Genomic DNA, 17,564 nt, shown 5'->3' with positions numbered 1-17,564 from the left:
GCTAGCTCTTACAGAACTGAATTATTTCTAACTTTGATGTTTGGGCAGAAATGGCTGAAAACTAAATTCAGTGTGTGTTTTCCAAAGCTGAAGTTGAAAATGTATCTAGGAGTTCAATACAAACTCTTAAATATCAGGCCCCTCTTTTAAGCCATCCAACCATAGTTGAATGATAAAGCTATGGATCCCACCTATATTCAACTTTGGTGATTTCTAACTTACTGGTTTGGGTGTAAAAATTTAGAACGATTTCCTTTCTTATATACATTGACTCTAAAAACAGGAAATTCATATTTTCTCCCTTTTCTGAATTCAGCTGACAGACTGCTAATCACAGGCCAAATATTTGGGTGTATGTCAACACAAATAGGCTTTCAAAAAATTGTAATATTAATTACAATTAATCTGTAATATTACCTCATTCTAAACCTCATATTACCACATAGATGGTATGGAAATAACTCTGAAGTGAACACCTAGCCTAGGAGGACCATCAGACAAACCAGCTAAAGAGTTGTCCCTAGTGTGGTTATTAGGCAGAGATGGAGTCAACAAGCTTCATGATAAAAGGCCTCTGTGCAGGGAGGCCTGTCATGGGGGGAGGCCAAGATGTGACTCCAACCTATCTGCCAAGGACCTCACTGGGACATTTGACATTCTCTACAAATTGAAGTCATACACCCACTTTTAGAAATACTTACAGGCTGAAGATGTTGCTCAGACCATCTGAAACCTGTGGCCTATTACTGGAGCATACTACCTATTACTCACTATGAGATACTTTTTAGAAATTTCATAATTCTCTTGTAAGTAGCAAAATCAGAGAGAATTGACCAGTAACTGCTGGGATAACCTAAGACAACAGACGCACAGGCATCACCACGCCCCTGTGTACCCACAAGCACCCTCTGAGCACCCAGGTACCCACCAGATCTTCGGTACTGATAGGCTCCCCTTTCTTGCTGGATGCCACCACCATTTTGCTCAGTCTCTCTCTCATGTCTTCTAGTGAACTGGTGAGAGCCAGCACAGCCATGATTTCACTGGCCACAGAGATATCAAACTGGGCCTGTTGGCAAGGAAAAGACACAATAGGCAACACTGCATTAAACCAGAAGCGTGAATTGCAGAAACAATCCTTGTTTGCATCTGAGGCTTATACAAATAGCTTAAAAGGATAGAACGACAGAAATGTACACAAAGAACTTAATGAAAATAATTCTCCAGCAGCAAAAATTTATAATCAATTATTCCAAGACCTTGAGCTGCCAACTTTTAAAAATAAATGTTCCAGCAGGACCAAGAAATCTCTACTGAAGGCAGCTTGTGATCATGCAGTGATGGTTTCCCTAACACACAAGGAAACAACACGGAAGCTCTTACATTGAAGAGACCTATTGTAAATGGCCACCAAAAAAAGAGGCGGTTTTAATCCATTTATGTGCAAGGATATTCACTGGGGGCTTTCCACCTCCAGGAAAAAATGCTGGGGGAAAAACACAGGTGACACATGGGATTTATTGCAGAAGCTGTCAGGAGTGCTCAATGCCACACACCTACTCACTTCCATTTTAAAAGGGAGAAAGCAGAACAACACCTGGCAGTATCAATCGTATGGGAGAGGACGGAGGAGGACAGAAGCAGCAAGGATCTGGCTCACATGAACGAAATTTGCTTAGAAAGGAACAAATAGCTACCGTCCGTGTGTGCCCTTTTTCTGTTGGAGCCTGTCCGATTGTGATCTTCCTTAGGAATCTATCGTTGGTATCCAATACTATGGTAGAAAGACAAGACACAGAACAACTTTCAGTAAAAGGACCATAGAGTTAAGCCAGAAGTCTTAAACAACAAGTCCAACTTAATGACTGTCTATTAATGTTTGATTTCAAAACTGATGGTGAAGCTAGAATACCGGTTCTATTCCATAAATGAATAGGAATTATTTTTAAAGAAGGATTAAGTTTATTTATGTTTATTTACTTAAAAAATAAAAGATTTTATTTTTAAGTAATCTCGACCCCCAATGTAGGGCTCAAACTCATGACCCACAGCCCAAGATCAAAAGTCATATGCTCTACTGACATCAGCCAGCCAGGTGCCTCTAAAGAAGGATATTTTTAAGAAATGCGGGGTGGCTTGGCTTTATTCTGTCTAGAGAATTCAAATTAACTGGAAATCTGGAGTTTATTTTAAAGCCCATTGCATGTGAAAAGAAAAACAAAGCAGGCTAGTTTTTTAAAAGGCCAAAGTTATTGTTCTGTGGGATGACTCACTGGCCTTACACCATCCTGAGATATAAAAGAGCCATCAATGAAGGGCAAGGCAAATGCTTTTGGAAGCATGTGAGGTAACAGATACGTTCCTTCGGCACACTTAGAAGAAATCATTTCCATTCTGATGGCAGAGTACCCAATTATATGCCCTTGGAAAACATGGTAAAGATCAACCAAATAACTAATCTTAATTCCACTTTTCAAGGTCAGCTACTGTTAACATTTTAGTGTATTCCCAATTTTGTTTTTTGTGTGACATGCCAAGCAATAAAAAACACAAAATGAACAACAAAACACCAGTTCACACTCTAAATGGGTCAAAGGGGAGAGCATTTTTAAGGCACTTGATAATATGTGAAATTATTTTCCATAAAGACTGTAATAACTTAAATCCCAAAAGCAGTATCTTGTATAGTGCGTGGGCACTGCATGCTCACACACACACACACACACACACACACACACACCCCATTTGATAAATGAAGGATATAATGTACTGTTGGAGCCTATTCTTATTTTCAAAACTAGGTCAAGTTCTTTGTATTTAATTTCTCTATATAAAATAGCTAGTCAATAGGTATAATCCATTTTTTCCTTGTCTACTTCAACTTTCCTAGAAAGCATGAATTAGACATAAAGCAAAGGAAAAGTGAACAAGATACTAAATTTTCAAAATGGATCTTTAGCTTATTCCTCATAAAATATACCGTCTGTCTAAAGCTATTGAAGCAAAGGAAGAGAAATATCAATGTGGCTTTAGATATTAAGGGAGTCATCTTTAAAACGCCATTAGTTAGCAATAGTTACTGAGGCAATGAAAATCACAAAAACAGTCAATAAATTTGGCATTAGCTGCATTCTGCATGACTGGATAAAAATTCCTCCTCAGCAGTGACATAGGATAGATAGATGTACTGTTGGTACCAAATAAAATTCTAAGCCATGACAGCTGTACTTAGAGAAGCAACATATGGCAGTGAAGCCAGGCAACTCACTCACTAAACTGCCAACTGTTTAAACCTTGAAGGCTACCTACTTTCTACAAGAGTTTAATAAAGTGAGGTAAAAATGAGCAGGCAAGCTAGAGAGTGACAAGAAAAAGCAAGTCACTTTATGCCAGACAAGAGTTCTGAGGGTAAAGAGCAACATGATTCAAGAAGTGATAAAACGTAATTTCTCTACTTCATGACACCAAAACTTTTTGCATGAAACTTGCAAAATGTTATTTCTGGTGTAGGCATGAACCTCCTTGAAACCACCCTCACTCCAATCAACACTGAAAAGCCAGCAAAATGTCCAAAGAATCTGACAAAAAGACGTTTGATTACAACTCATATGGAGAGAGATTGACAGAGGTGGCTAGAAAAACAAGTAAGTCACCATCTTGGTCACACCTTAACCATGAAAACACCAACACACAAGCTTCTGGACCTCACACTTTAATAATGCACAAGGACAGTGAGGGGTATGCAGTATAACTGAAGCAACTGGGGGATGTAGACTGCACTGGTACCTCTTTGCCAAGTTATGGTTTCTGGATCAATGTCCAATCTTGCAAATCTGTTTATCTCGTCATCAGTCAGTGTGGTAGGGTCAGTTTTTTCAATACCCAGTCTCTAAAGAGGTAGGAAAATTAAAACATATAATAAGGCAAAACAAAAGCATGACAATTTTTAAAAAAGATTTATTTGTTTATTGGAGAGGGAAGGGGGCGGGGAGAGAGTGACGTAGGGGGAGAGGCAGAGGAAGAAGGAGGGAGAGAAACCCAAGCAGACTCTGCACTGAGCACAGAACCTGATGTGGGGCTGGATCTCATGACCCCAAGATCACTACCTGAGCCAAAACCAAGAGTGGGACGCTTAACCAACTGTGCCACCCAGGTGCCCCAAGCATGATAAATTTTTAAAAAATGTATTCTCTATCTCCAGGTGGAGTGCCCTCTAGGAAATATAAACTGTGTTATATTTAGAAGGCAAAACTATAATCCCTCAGGCTAAAGCTTTATTTTCTACTTATACATATACAGAGACATTAACATTTTATCCCTATAACTGAGCTCCAGAGGCACTTCCTTAAACCTAGCCGTAAATAAGCCTAATGACCAGCAAGTGTTGTACCTAATTGACCAAGTCCAAACATATTGAAAGGAAAAGCAAAGTGCAAAGTTTTCTCAATCAGACAATTGAGAAGCCCAATTCAAATGATATATTAGACAGGGCAAAAGTAAGTACCAATTGCTAAAAAATCAATGCAAATCACTTTTCCTTGCTTTTTATATAGTGCTGCATTTTCACTGCCTTCTTACTGTTCCAAAAAGCACAAAAGAGGTTTGTCTCTTCTTCCTCACAGAATTTGGAAATTTTATTTGTTGACAGTGTATATGCAGGTCACATCCTGAAATGGAAAGTGTCTATAAAATGTGTTCTCCATTTTTTCTAAAGTGTGGTAGATCTGAGTAGGCTCCAGCAAGTCCTGTTTCTTCCCACAGTTCTCTTTTTATGCCGTGAGGGCTTTGTCTTAAAATTTCAGATGTTTTCAGAGTTGGCCCTCACTGGCTCATCAAATTGGTCTCACAAGCTTAGTATATGACGTTGTTTACGGAAGTCAGCAAAACTCTCTGTCACTAGGCTGAGAATCTGCCATTGACAGCCCACTCAGAGTGAGCCCATGGGGACAGACTGGGAGAGCACCGTGACCCAGGGGATGCTTGGGGACCCAGGAGAGGTTCTAATTCCAACCTGGTGTGAGGTACTGTGGCCTCAGGCAAGTTCCTAGATTTCAAATCCTAAAGCTTTTAAAAAGATCAGACGGGTTTAAAATCAGATTTAGTACACATCTGACAGAAAGTTCCATCATCAAAGGTAAGATCAGAAGTTGCCTGGAACGCCTGGGTGGCACGGTTGGTTGAGCGTCTGCCTTTGGCCCAGGTAGTGGTCCCGGTGTCCTGAGATAGAGCCCCGTGTCAGGCTTCCGGCTTGGTGGAGAGGCTGCTTCTCCTCCCCCTCCTTGCTTGTTTGTGCTCTCTCTTACTATATCTCTCTCTCAAATAAATAAAATCTTAAAAAAATAAAAGATCAGAAGTTGCCTGCTCTTTCCATGGCACTCTGCTGCCTCTCCAAACATGACTCTTTTATAAAGTAGGATAATAACTAACTTACCTTATGCCCAGCATTTTTGGGGGTGTGAAAACAAAATAAGCTAAGACATAATCATACTGTGTAAAAGTCACTTTTTCGCATGTCAAGAATAAAAAGGCATATAAATAAATGAAACATAACTGTAAAGCAAGTAGAGCAAAATATAAACAATGCATCTCAGTAAAGGGGAGTTTCATGTACTATTCTTACGGCATCAAAATTTAAAGTTGCAAAAAATTAAAAATAAAGTAAGTTTAACTATTGTTGATAATAAGTAGCACAAGCTATTCATTGAATGCTTACATGTCTCAGGCTGTCTAAATAATATATGTCTATATAATTACCAATAATCGCGCCTCGTATAAACCTCACTGGCTACAATACTGCCACTGCGCAAAGCTAAATAATGTATATGTCTATATAATTTCTTTCATATGTAAAAATAACAAATTACTTTTTATTCATTTATTATTATTTATTATTATTTATTTTCAAATTTTATTTTTTTTTTTTTTCAAATTTTATTTTAAAAACTCTTCCTGTGCTATCCCTTTCTAGTCACACTCTCCCCAGATCTACAACCTCTGGCACCCACTGATCTATTCTCTATCACTCTAGTTTTGCCTTTTTGAGAATGCCCTATATATGGCGGCATACGGTATGCAGCCTTTGGAGACTGGCTTCTTTCACTCAACATAATGTCTCTGAGATTCATTCAAATCATCGTATCAATAGTTCATCCCTTTTTATTGTATAAATGCAACAGTTTATTTATCCATTCATCCACTGAAGGACATTTGGGTTGTTTTTAAGTTTTAGAGATTATTAACTAGCTGCTAAAAACATTCATGTTTTTGTATGAACACAAGTTCACATTTCTCTTGGATAAATACCTAGGAGTAGGATTTCTGGATCATATGGTACAATGTATATTTGTTTGATGACTATATATTCGTAATGTAAATTCAAATAAAATATGGAAGTAACCACTCTTTCTCAAGATCCCAGTGCTGGGAAGAGCAGGTATTCAAATTCCAGGAGCTGCTATGCTGTCATGCTGGCACCCTGACTCCTACCCATGCTCTAAAGGACATATCGGTCGTCTTCCTAACTGAGAGGCAGGTTGTGGGTACTCTCCTTATTCCAGGACTAAGGACTTATAATTTGTAGATGAATGAGAACCTCTACCACCTATCATTGCTATGCATATAATGACCTTAAGACTATGGTTAAAGGGATCCCTGGGTGGCGCAGCGGTTTGGCGCCTGCCTTTGGCCCAGGGCGCAATCCTGGAGACCCGGGATCGAATCCCACATCGGGCTCCCGGTGCATGGAGCCTGCTTCTCCCTCTGCCTGTGTCTCTGCCTCTCTCTCTCTCTCTGCAACTATCATAAATAAATTAAAAAAAAAAATTAAAAAAAAAAATTAAAAAAAAAAAAAAAAGACTATGGTTAAGGATGTAACTTGATCCTAAATAGGTTACTCTAAGGAGATTATTTCCTTGTGTCTTTATCAATCACCTAATTTCATACAATACCAAAAATGAAGAAGGAAAAATCTTACCTGTAATCTTCGGATTTGGATATCAGAGAACTTTCTCACTCCATTTACTGATGGTACCAAACGATTAAAGAGAGCCTTAAAGAAAAGGAGCAAAAGGGCTTTTTTTCAATGAGAGGAACTGCCTCGCTACCTACAACATCAGCACTCGAGGAACCAGCATTAATTTGGGTGCTTTAATCCTTTCGAAAGTGTCCATGAGGCCCCAGCAGCCTACCTTGTCTGTCTGCGTCAGTTCGTGGAACATCCGGGCATCGATGGCCGCGGCGACAAGGTTATTCGCTGCAGTGATGGCATGGATGTCACCAGTGAGGTGGAGATTAAACTATAACACAGCAGAGGCCACATCAGGCTTTCAACTTCTCTGCATCTTTCCAACCATCAGTATATTGCAACCAAATCAATCCCTATGTTCAAGCTAACAGAAGACTGACAGCAGTACAGTTAGCAAACAAACACCAAGGACAAATAGCTCTTGAAAACATAAATTAGAGAGACTCTCTCCTCAAAAGAAATTGGTGTTTTCCTTAAGTGACATGTCCGGGAACCACAAACAACACACCACCCACTTCAACAGCAATTCTGGACTGCTGAGGACATGCTCATGTCCGTTAAATTGTGAGCAAGGAGGAGTACACGAGAGCAACTCTATGCCTATACAGTGTCCCCATTTCTGCAGTTACCACCCTGACTTCGCCTTGTGTTCGTTCTTCCCACTGTCACACTTCATTTGATCTCTCACTTAAAATTATTATTCCCACCAAAAGCTCAGACCTTGAAGTCTTAGTCATATCAAAAAACTAAGCCATCTCACAAGTCTGCATCTTAAGATGTTTTCCCCTTAAGTGTTATTTCTGATGAGAAACAAATCCACTAAGAGTTCTACAGGAAAAGGTTAATCTCTGGAAGGAAAAGCTATAATAAAGGGTCTGATTCAAACCAAACTGCAGGCACTTTACCTCTTCCATGGGAATGACCTGTGAGTAGCCACCTCCTGCAGCGCCACCTACAGGACAGGTCAAGGGTGAGACTCATGTTAAGTATGCTTTCTCCACCACTTGGAAATCAAATAAAAGCAAATTGATTTTTGTCACTGCTATGCTTATTAACTACTTACTTCTTTCAACCATTTGGATAGCTTTGATCAAGTGTTTTTTAAATTTTCTTTTACCAGGCTAAAACACTTTATCCTGTTCATGTGAAATAGTCTTTAGTTGAAATCTGGGTCTAAATGACAAAACCACGAACACATACATACCCACTCATCTTTAGAAACAGGTTCCCCATGATTCCTAACATCGGTTCAAAGACCCAGCCTACAGTCACATAAAAGCAATCCTGTTCAATTTCCTACTCTCATAAATGCTACTCTGGCATTTTAAAAAAGCAATGTTTAAAATACACATGCCAAACACAAACACAGAGACTGCAATTCTTCCTAATTAGGAGACATATGTTAGAAAGCAGCTTAGCTGTTAGCTTTTGCTGGACCATTTGGATTATTAACAAAAGACCAGATAAAAATGTTCTGGTTATGGGGTTATCAGTGAGATGAATGTCAATTTGAGGCTCAGATTTTGTGCGTTTTTTTGTGAGGCAGAGACCAGGCAACAAACATGAGCAGAATACTGGGTTCAATAAGCAGAACAAGAGAACGGTTCATTCTGAAGCTGAAAGAGGACTGTTATAAGCTCAAAAGGAGAACTAAGTCAGTACATTTATAAAAGATATTAATATACGCAGAAGGAGAAAGGTGTACCCTGCGCAGTAATCACTACAACAAACAGAACATGTGATACTCTCACCAAGCAAATGAGAGAGCTATCTCTAAGAACTTAAAAAATAATTTTAATTAAAAGAGCATACTGACAGTACTACAGCTATGAAAAACTAAAAGTGAAGAATGATTAGTGATGGCGTGTCTTCATGCAATCAGAAGAAACACTGTGCTGACAGTGCTGTTAAAGCTCTTGAAATGGACATGGTGCCCACCTCTGCTACTTAGTAAAAGTGCCTTTAACTAAGTTATCTCATAAGTCCCAGTTGCTGTTACTGGGAAAACAGTGATAACAGTAACTATTTAATATTAAAAATAATATAAAATGCATAAACATGGCACAAAGCATATACTCGGTAAGGGTAGGCTTTTCTTATTCTCAACAGGGTAAAAAACTGTAGGGCTTGTCTTTGTTTCTAGAAAGTCAGTGTGATGATTAGTAGCTATGATCACCTTTATTGTTACTGTGACAGTTGACCATTAGTCACATAAAGTATCCCTAGCCACATATTACCCATCCCAGGGAAGCCCTATGTTGTGTCAAATACTGACAGCAAGAGCAGGGATAATCTGAGAAAAGCCTTCACCAAAAGCACAGTGATGGGGGGTGGAGGGGCCGGCCAGGAGGACATTCTTGGCGCCTAAATGAGGTGAAGGCCCCATAAGCACTCATAGGCAAAGTGGGCCAGGGAGGACTGATGCAGAAGCAGTGCCTTTTGACCACCCAAAGTCTGGTCCTATTAATACCTTTTATTCCAAAGGTCGGGCCCTGAGAAGGCTGTCGTACACATGCAAAGACGTTCTGATGAAGATGGGCGCCAAGGGCCTGCACCAGCCCAATGGTGGTTGTGCTTTTCCCTTCTCCCAGGGGCGTTGGGGTGATTCTTCAAGGTGAAAGCAAAAAAGGGAAAATTAAGTCTATACAAATTAAAGTTATGTGAATCACAAATCAGACCTAACAGATCCTAGAGGATGACTCTTACTCTGAACAGTATAAAGAGCAAAGATTTGAAGAGTCTTTTCAAGAGTCTTAGTTGAAGTTTCTGAAAAACGGTACATTTAAAAAGACTGCTGTACTTGGGCTCTTCTCACTGCTAGGAGAAAATACACTTTATCTTGTAGAGACACTGCTATCACTTTAATATCTCAATTTAATCTCAAAAACTAGCTTTTGTAGCTCAGCCAAACAATAAAAATGAATACTCAAAATGTCTACTGAATTCATAAATTTGGGGTTAAAATGAAAAGGCCAGCTTTTAAAGCACATCTCTTTTACCTACAAGATGGATAACCTTGACAATTTTCTCCTTCCCAAAGGGTTATAATCTACTCTTAATTACCTCACAGGGGTTACTGTAAGGATCAAAGGAGACTAAACATGTGAAAATGCTAAAACCAAATTAAAGAAACCTTCGCATATATATGCTGAGAGCAAATGCAACCTTTGGTAATAATAATCAGGGCTGCAGTTGGATTAGCAAAAGAGTCACAACCCTACCCAGTCACCACCACGTATTTTCCATCAGGCTGGTGCTTCAGGCGTTCCAGTGCTGACAGCAGAACCTTGGCCTTTGTATCACCATATAATTCCACCTCTTCAGAGAGCAGACCAATTTCCCGCGCCAGGCTGCCAATGGGCTTTGGCTTACAAGACCGTGATATATCAATGTCACTTAAAAAAACATACAAAAAAATACAGAAAATATGTATCAATCCTTACTCACTGAGTTTAATTAACCCCATCCTAGGAAAGACTCTCCACGACCCCTGATGGCGCTTCTGGGGATGGGGGCGAGGGTGGGGGGGGCACATATATGTAGTTGCCATGGTATCCGCCAGCTAAAAATAGACAACCCACAAAGTTTAAAACCAGTAAAATTTTATTTTTACCTTGGAACAGGAGTCTTGAGGTTAAGGTTGTTATATTGAATCATCCACTTTCCTGGCTTAAATTTCTCCAGGAAACGCTTCGCACTCTCCACTGTGCTCTAAACACAATGTCACAAATGGAACTTAGAAGAAGTGATTATTTTAACCTCCACCTCAATTCCAAGTCCCAGGTCACTCCAGTTTGACCATAAAATGAACAGCTTTATGATCCTACCTATAATCATGCTTTGATACTAAGCAAGAATCTGAAACAGCTAAGGTGTCCTAGGCCACCTGCCTCACCCCACTGCAGCTGATGTATTACAAAGAGCAAGAAGACAAAGCGCACCTAGCAAAGTTGTGTGTTTGCACGTCCCTTCTTCTGAGCTTCTCATGCTCCAAAGTAAATTCGGATTGTGCCATCCCTACATTCCCCGATTAATATGACTAATTCTTGATGTCTGTAACAGTCCCTTTTTTTTTTCCCCCTTCAACAGATTCACATCCTTATTTAACTTCTGAGTAAGTTTCTACTTGGGGGAAAAAGCAGTAACTTGAATTCTGTTGGCTTTTTACAATTATTACAGAAACTTTTTTTTTTCCCCAGAAACTTTTTTTTTAATTGAGGTAAAACTGACGTACAATGTTAGTTTCAGGTATACAGCACAATTCCATATCTGTATGTACTGTGAAATGATCACCACAGTGAGTCCAGTTAACCTCCAGGACAGAAACTTTTATTCACACGCACCTGCATTAGCATTGCCACCGTCATGGGCCCCACGCCGCCAGGAACAGGAGTGATGAAGCCCGCCCTCTCCTTGGCCTCATTGTATGCCACATCACCCACCACTTTTCTCCCATTTGGTTTTGTATCATCTGGTCAAGGGGGAGAAAAATTAAAGCAAGTTTTCAGAATTATAATTCTGGTGTTTCTTTCTTTCCTTTTTTTTTTTTAAGATTTTTATTTATTTATTCATGAGAGACACAGAGAGAGAGGCAGAGACACTGGCAGAGGGAGAAGCAGGCTCCATGCAGGGAGCCCAGTGTGGGACTCGATCCCAGGTCTCCAGGATCTCACCCCGGGCTGAAGGCAGACGCTTAACTGCTGAACCACCCAGGGATCCCCAATTCTGGTGTTTATTTCCAAGTTAAGTGGGCAATTATCATAGCTTGTACCAAAACCTAAGTAGAATTCAGGGTGTGCAGTCCCATAAGGCTCAAGCACCTATTTTACGCCAAAGCTATAAGATGACAGGAGTTTTTTATTTTCTAGGTAGAAACTTATTTTACCTGCAGAAATTCCCAAGATGCTTAAGTTGTTTTTCAGAATCGGGAGAATCCTCTTGCAGTCAGGTGGCAAATAAAATATCAAGTGTTTTTTATTCTTAAAACCAACTACCCAGCATATAATGAGCGCCTTTTAAAATGTTAATTAGCCAAGGCCTACAAAGGAATTTTTTGGGCGCACAAAGCTCCAACTATGTCACAGCTGCCAGATACCGTTTCTACAGCAACTGTCAGCATTTTGTAAGCTCCATGCGTGCGCGCTGGAGGAACAATTCAACATCCAATTCCAAAGACAAGCAGCTACTTAAATGTATGCAAAAGGCAAAGAATATAATTACACTTCCCTTAAAAGGATACAAGAACAACTACAAATCTTACCAGCGAAGAATAGCTATTCAAGAGAACAAAACCCAGTGATGCATCACTGCTCACTCACACAAAGTACATCCTACACTTGGCTTCAGTGCACTTCCGGGAGGGGCTGGGGGACAGAGCCAGACCTTGCAGCTCTAAGGCTCCCAAGGCAGGATTGTAGCCATTCCACCACTTCCCTCTAATTAGATTACAACCAAGAGAGCAAACTTTAGGGCGTAGCCAGAATCAGACTTGAGAGCCCCAAGTTCTAGGATCAGCTCTTCTACTTACTGCCAATCCCTAGCCTCTGTGGGCTCCTTACTGATCAGAAGTCCAAAGAGGACACGAAGGATTGACACTACCTATTTCACAAGTTTGCTGAGAATCAAGTGAGAAATTGTGCACATCTGTGAAATTGAAAAATCATTCTCTAAACATAAAAGTTTCTCATCCCATCCTAGATACAGAAGAGATTTTCTATATGTACTATAAGGAGCTGATGAATACAACTCCCTGGGATACTGTCAGGTTTCTAGATTATAAAGCAGCAAGCTATAGCAGAACATTTACTCTCAGAACACCAAGTAGCCATGGTTAAGGGTTTGCACTTTGTACAGGTCTCAACAGTCTAATGCTGACATTAGCTTAAAATACCCTGTACACCTCCTTCTAGTTATTCATGGTGGTGATTTTAGTTTCTCCACAAACAGGGAGACATAGCAGTTACTGCACAACTAACTGCCATACAACATGAGCTCAGTTTTGCTCCTTAAGCAAACACTTATCCATGGTTGACTTGAGTGCCCCCTGGTACAGGTCCAGTGTTTCATGGAACATACGATGTGGTTGATAGAAAAAGCAACCACTCAATCGAAGTGTATGGGTTAGATACACTTCAATAGATAACCAATAAACATTTTGGTTATCTATCCCAGCCCTAGAATTTCTCTTTCACTGGGAATTATAAGTATAAAATCCAATCACTGAGTTAAGGACCAGTGAGTGGACTGGAGGAACTAAAGACTATTCTTTGCAAATGTTCATTTTCAAGGCATCATGTTCCATAACTGGACCACATCTTGACTCATATTTTGATGATTTAAATCATCTGCATGGTCCACTCAGGGATACCATCCTAAGTCATTTGCCAAATTAAGAATGAATTAAGGTATGTACTTTTTTTTTTCCCCAAAGGAAAAAAAAGGAATACTTTTAAGATTCAACTACAGAGCAGAAAGTACTAACTAGAGACACATGAACATGTTCTTCCTATTTGGCTTACTAAAGATAATGTGAGAAGGAAATGATAAAATCCAGCCTTATCAAAACTTATTTTCCTATATATCTCAGATCAATAAAAATACAGCTGACCAGATATTGGTCTTATTCGTATTTCACCATCTATGTGAAGAATAAATGTGAACAGGATGATGAGTTTCCTGTTTAAGTGAACATTTTAAACTTATCCGTAGGGCAGCCCTGGTGGCTCAGCAGGTCAGCACCGCCTTCGGCCCAGGGGCTGATCCTGGAGACCCAGGATCGCGTCCCATGTCGGACTCCCTGAATGGAGCCTGCTTCTCCCTCTGCCTGTGTCTCTGCCTCTCTCTCTCTCTCTGTGTCTCTCATGAATAAATAAAATCTTTAAAAATAAAAAAACAAAAAATAAACGTACCTGAAGACTCAAAGATTCCCACCCAGGCTTCCATCTCTCTCTCTCTCAAAAAAAAAAAAAGCCAAAAGCAGAAATATGATACAGAAGATGCAAGGTTTTAAACAGAATGAGCCTGAATGTCATATCACAAGTACTCAAAGTGAGGAGTTGTAGGAGAGCAATTTCTTTATCACCCATTAGATAATTACACTACAAGAAAATGAGTGATCAATTATGAGCTACTGTCTTAAAAGCATGGTAGGGAGAGTGGGAGGGAGGTTAAAACTGGTGAAGGCTTGACAGTGACTAATGTCCCTGGCAGCTTAGTGTCTATGTTCCTTATTTGAGATGGGAAGGGAGAAAAAACAATCTTCTTGCTCTAACTCCTTTGGCAATTCAACAGGTGTGAGTGCCAGCAGTTAGAAGGTAGAAAGCCTGACATTGCAATGCAGAAACCACCACCCCAAGGTGGCGGACAGCACAGAACACCGTGTACAATAAAAGGGATACCCATGTCTCCAGGAGGGGAAAGTGGGAGAGGATTTTCAAAAAGAGAGATTATCCCATATTGAAGGGAAATCAGACAAGGTTTAGAAAGAAGAATGAGCATTCCAGGAAGAGAGAAGGTGGAGAAGTGGCTAAAACTGAAGATCAAAGTTGAGCTTTATCTGATCATGTAGCCCAAGGCCTGCAGCAGTGCTTAATGCACAGAAACGGTTGTCTGAATAAAGATTGTTATTTTCTTGAATATACAAGGCATGTATACAAGTATTCACTGTATCATGCTGTGAAATTTTATGCTAAACACTTCACGATGAAAGAACAACCTACTGCCCTGAGGATTTGGGTGTAGAAGCTGCCAAGGACAAATAAGGCATGAGCAGAGAAGGGCACGAGGTCTACTTTCCAACCATTTAAGATGGGTATTCACAACATGGCATGAGAAAAAAGGCCACAAAGGCGGCTGAAACTAGTGTGGGGCTCAGCAGTTGGACAAGTAATGTGGGAGGAAGACGCTCCACACCAAGACCCACGAATGCGGCAAGAACATGCAGATGGATGTGAGTAGGAGTCAGCTGGTGGTTGGAGACTAGTAAGCAATTAGCAGCAGTGCATCCTACCTGAGACGGTAGCACTCATAGGTGACACCGAAAACAGAAGAAAGGAAAAGCTTTCTGAGACTTAAAAACGGATCCAGGGGCACCTGGGTGGCTCAGTCATAAGTGTCTGCCTTTGGCTCAGGTCATGGTCCCAGAGTCCTGGGATTAAGCCCTGAATCAGGCTCCCTGCCACACAGGGACCTGCTTTCTCCCTCTCCTCCCTGCTCATGCTCTCTCTCTATATGTATCTCTGTTGCCGTTTTTCTCTCAAATTAAAAAAAAAAAAAAATTAAAAACAGAAATGGATCCGATACAGGAAATAATTGGGAGGCAATGACAAGGGGCTGGCTTTATCCTCACTGCCTAGAAGAGGCTAGGTCAAATGTCTTCTTTGAAAAGCCTTCCTATAAGACTCTTGGCAAAGTGAGCCCCTCTCCTGGAATTACACAGTACTCTGTCAAGATCACACTGTATTTTAAATCCATCCATCCTTTGTTAAAAATAAAGGATGATCTATACGTGAAGGTAGAATGAGATCCCCCTCTCACCCTCTCCTTGGACAAAGTCATTCCAGGAAATGCACAGCACAGTGGCTAAAATCACAGGCTCTGCTCTCCTGCTGGCCATGATGCCACCTACCAACTACATGCACCATAGGCAGGACACTTGCTCTGAATCTTAGCTCTTCAAGCCTGAAATGGGACAAGGAGTTCTCATGTCATTGAATGACACCCTTCTCTGCCCACCCCACTATCAGAAACTACCTTCATTCTCCAGCAGCACTCACCTGGAATATAATTGATCCCGCAGTCGATGACTATTGCCCCAGGTTTGATCCACTCCCCTTTTACCATTTCTGGCTGACCAGTTGCAACCACCAGGATGTCACCTTTATTTACCTAGGGAAAGAAAGAGGGTTTTGACCTCAGAAATTACACAGGAAACATTAAACATTAAACACATATATATGTTTTTATACTATTATAAATATTACTTTAATTATATTATATATTATATATACATATATATGTATGTATAGAAGTGGAACAGACTAAGCTTTTTATGAAACTGTTCATTGACATCAACTATTTCATGCAGGCCACACACCAACTCTGACAGCTCTTTGTATGCTGTGCTCGTTCCTACACATGCCAAAATGCTCCCTATTACTAGACATCTTCCTAAATGGGGAACGTGATGATAACATGCTGAGCAGGGAGGAGCATGGGCTTGGAGCTTCAGGCCTGGCTCTAAATTACATGATGTTGGGAGATTATTCCTTCTCCAATGGAGTATGGGGAGCAGCACCTTTCATAGAACACTTCTTGAGGAGGATTAAGAGAGACGGTGTACTACCAATAGGGATAGGTACATGTGAGATTTCTTGGACTCAGGAATCTAATACAGGGTCAAGAAAAAGATGCGACAGATGTCATGGGACCATGGTCCACATGCCCCTCCGGAGCACCTCTATCTCTGAGGCCACCACTGAGTTACACAATCTGGCTGCTGGGGTCCATCCTTGTTTCTATGTTGCTAATCCCTATCCACCATGAGGCAGACCAGTACAGAAAGAATACGATCAGAACAAAAGCTACATAACTTGCACAAGTTTTTAATTGGAATTTGTGTCTTTATCATGTAAAATGAAACAAGAATGAAGAGAATTGCAATAAGGGTTCAATGAAATATTGAATGAGGTAAAGTACATGGCGGTTTCTGGCACTTAAATGTTAGGTGTTCCCACTATGTGAGAACACACACATACACACACACACGCTCAAACTCTTCCACTGCACTCTGGATCCCTTACCTCCTCGCTTAGATTGGCAGTCTTGGAGTGGCAGGTGGTCACTGTGGCATGGTTCCACAGAAGCAGGTCATGCATCGGGGCACCAACTATCTTACTGCGCCCAACTACTACAGCGTGCCTTCCAGCGATCTGTACCCCTGAAAGAACAGCTGGCATGAGTGAGAGTATTAGGAGAAGCTGCCCTCTTCACATGCCACCGAAATGGGAAAATTCAGAACAAGTGCACAAAAACAGGTTCCTAGCATGGAAATCTTCCTCAAAAGATCCCTTCCTTGGCAATAATATTCTCAACTCTAGGATTTCAGCTGCAAGTTGAGCTGAAATCCTAGAGTTGTACTGTGGGAACTTGCAATGGGTTGTACTGTGTACTGTGTCCTTCTTGCAGTGGGTTTTTGGGAGCAGCCAAAGCCAAGATCCATTCATTGAGTCATAGGAGAGTGGGAAGAAAACCTACACTCAAAGAAAAAAGAAGTCCTGACATACAGCTAAACAGCCATATGGAAGAAGACAGTAGATTTGCTTACATGGGAAAAATAGTTATAACAAATAGGGTACATGTGATGGGCTGGAGGGAAGCAAAGGGAATTAGATGATTATCAGTAAGCCTTTCTAACTCTGGTAAGTTTATTTATGTAGTTCCTCATCCACATTTCTCTTTTGGCATAGGGCCTGAGCCATAGGGTTGTTGCAGGGAAGTGATAAAGAACTCTAAATGTAGCAGAAAACTTTCTTTTTGTTTA

The 17,564-nt window shown here is 40.6% G+C and overlaps 1 protein-coding gene and 1 pseudogene across 2 annotated transcripts in view; both read right to left on the bottom strand.

Annotated features, from left to right (window-relative positions):
- Positions 1 to 17,564, bottom strand: part of MTHFD1 (methylenetetrahydrofolate dehydrogenase, cyclohydrolase and formyltetrahydrofolate synthetase 1) — a 124,087-nt gene that overhangs the window by 15,641 nt on the left and 90,882 nt on the right. For both annotated transcript variants that reach the window (XM_072838891.1, XM_072838892.1), the window contains exons 7-18: positions 16,825 to 16,961; positions 15,799 to 15,910; positions 11,368 to 11,495; positions 10,638 to 10,735; positions 10,246 to 10,419; positions 9,495 to 9,631; positions 7,930 to 7,976; positions 7,188 to 7,295; positions 6,974 to 7,048; positions 3,787 to 3,889; positions 1,698 to 1,774; positions 929 to 1,069 (exon numbers count right to left, since the gene is read on the bottom strand). In XM_072838891.1, coding sequence (XP_072694992.1) covers positions 929 to 1,069; positions 1,698 to 1,774; positions 3,787 to 3,889; positions 6,974 to 7,048; positions 7,188 to 7,295; positions 7,930 to 7,976; positions 9,495 to 9,631; positions 10,246 to 10,419; positions 10,638 to 10,735; positions 11,368 to 11,495; positions 15,799 to 15,910; positions 16,825 to 16,961 — 1,337 coding nt within the window. The remainder of the gene's footprint in view (positions 1 to 928; positions 1,070 to 1,697; positions 1,775 to 3,786; positions 3,890 to 6,973; positions 7,049 to 7,187; positions 7,296 to 7,929; positions 7,977 to 9,494; positions 9,632 to 10,245; positions 10,420 to 10,637; positions 10,736 to 11,367; positions 11,496 to 15,798; positions 15,911 to 16,824; positions 16,962 to 17,564) is intronic.
- Positions 5,746 to 5,811, bottom strand: LOC140640813 (U4 spliceosomal RNA; annotated as a pseudogene).

This window comes from Canis lupus, chromosome 9 (assembly GCF_048164855.1).
Source record: "Canis lupus baileyi chromosome 9, mCanLup2.hap1, whole genome shotgun sequence".
NCBI lineage: Eukaryota > Metazoa > Chordata > Mammalia > Carnivora > Canidae > Canis > Canis lupus.
The sequence above is the reverse complement of the archived record's forward strand: the minus strand, read 5'-3'. Positions and strand labels throughout refer to the sequence as shown.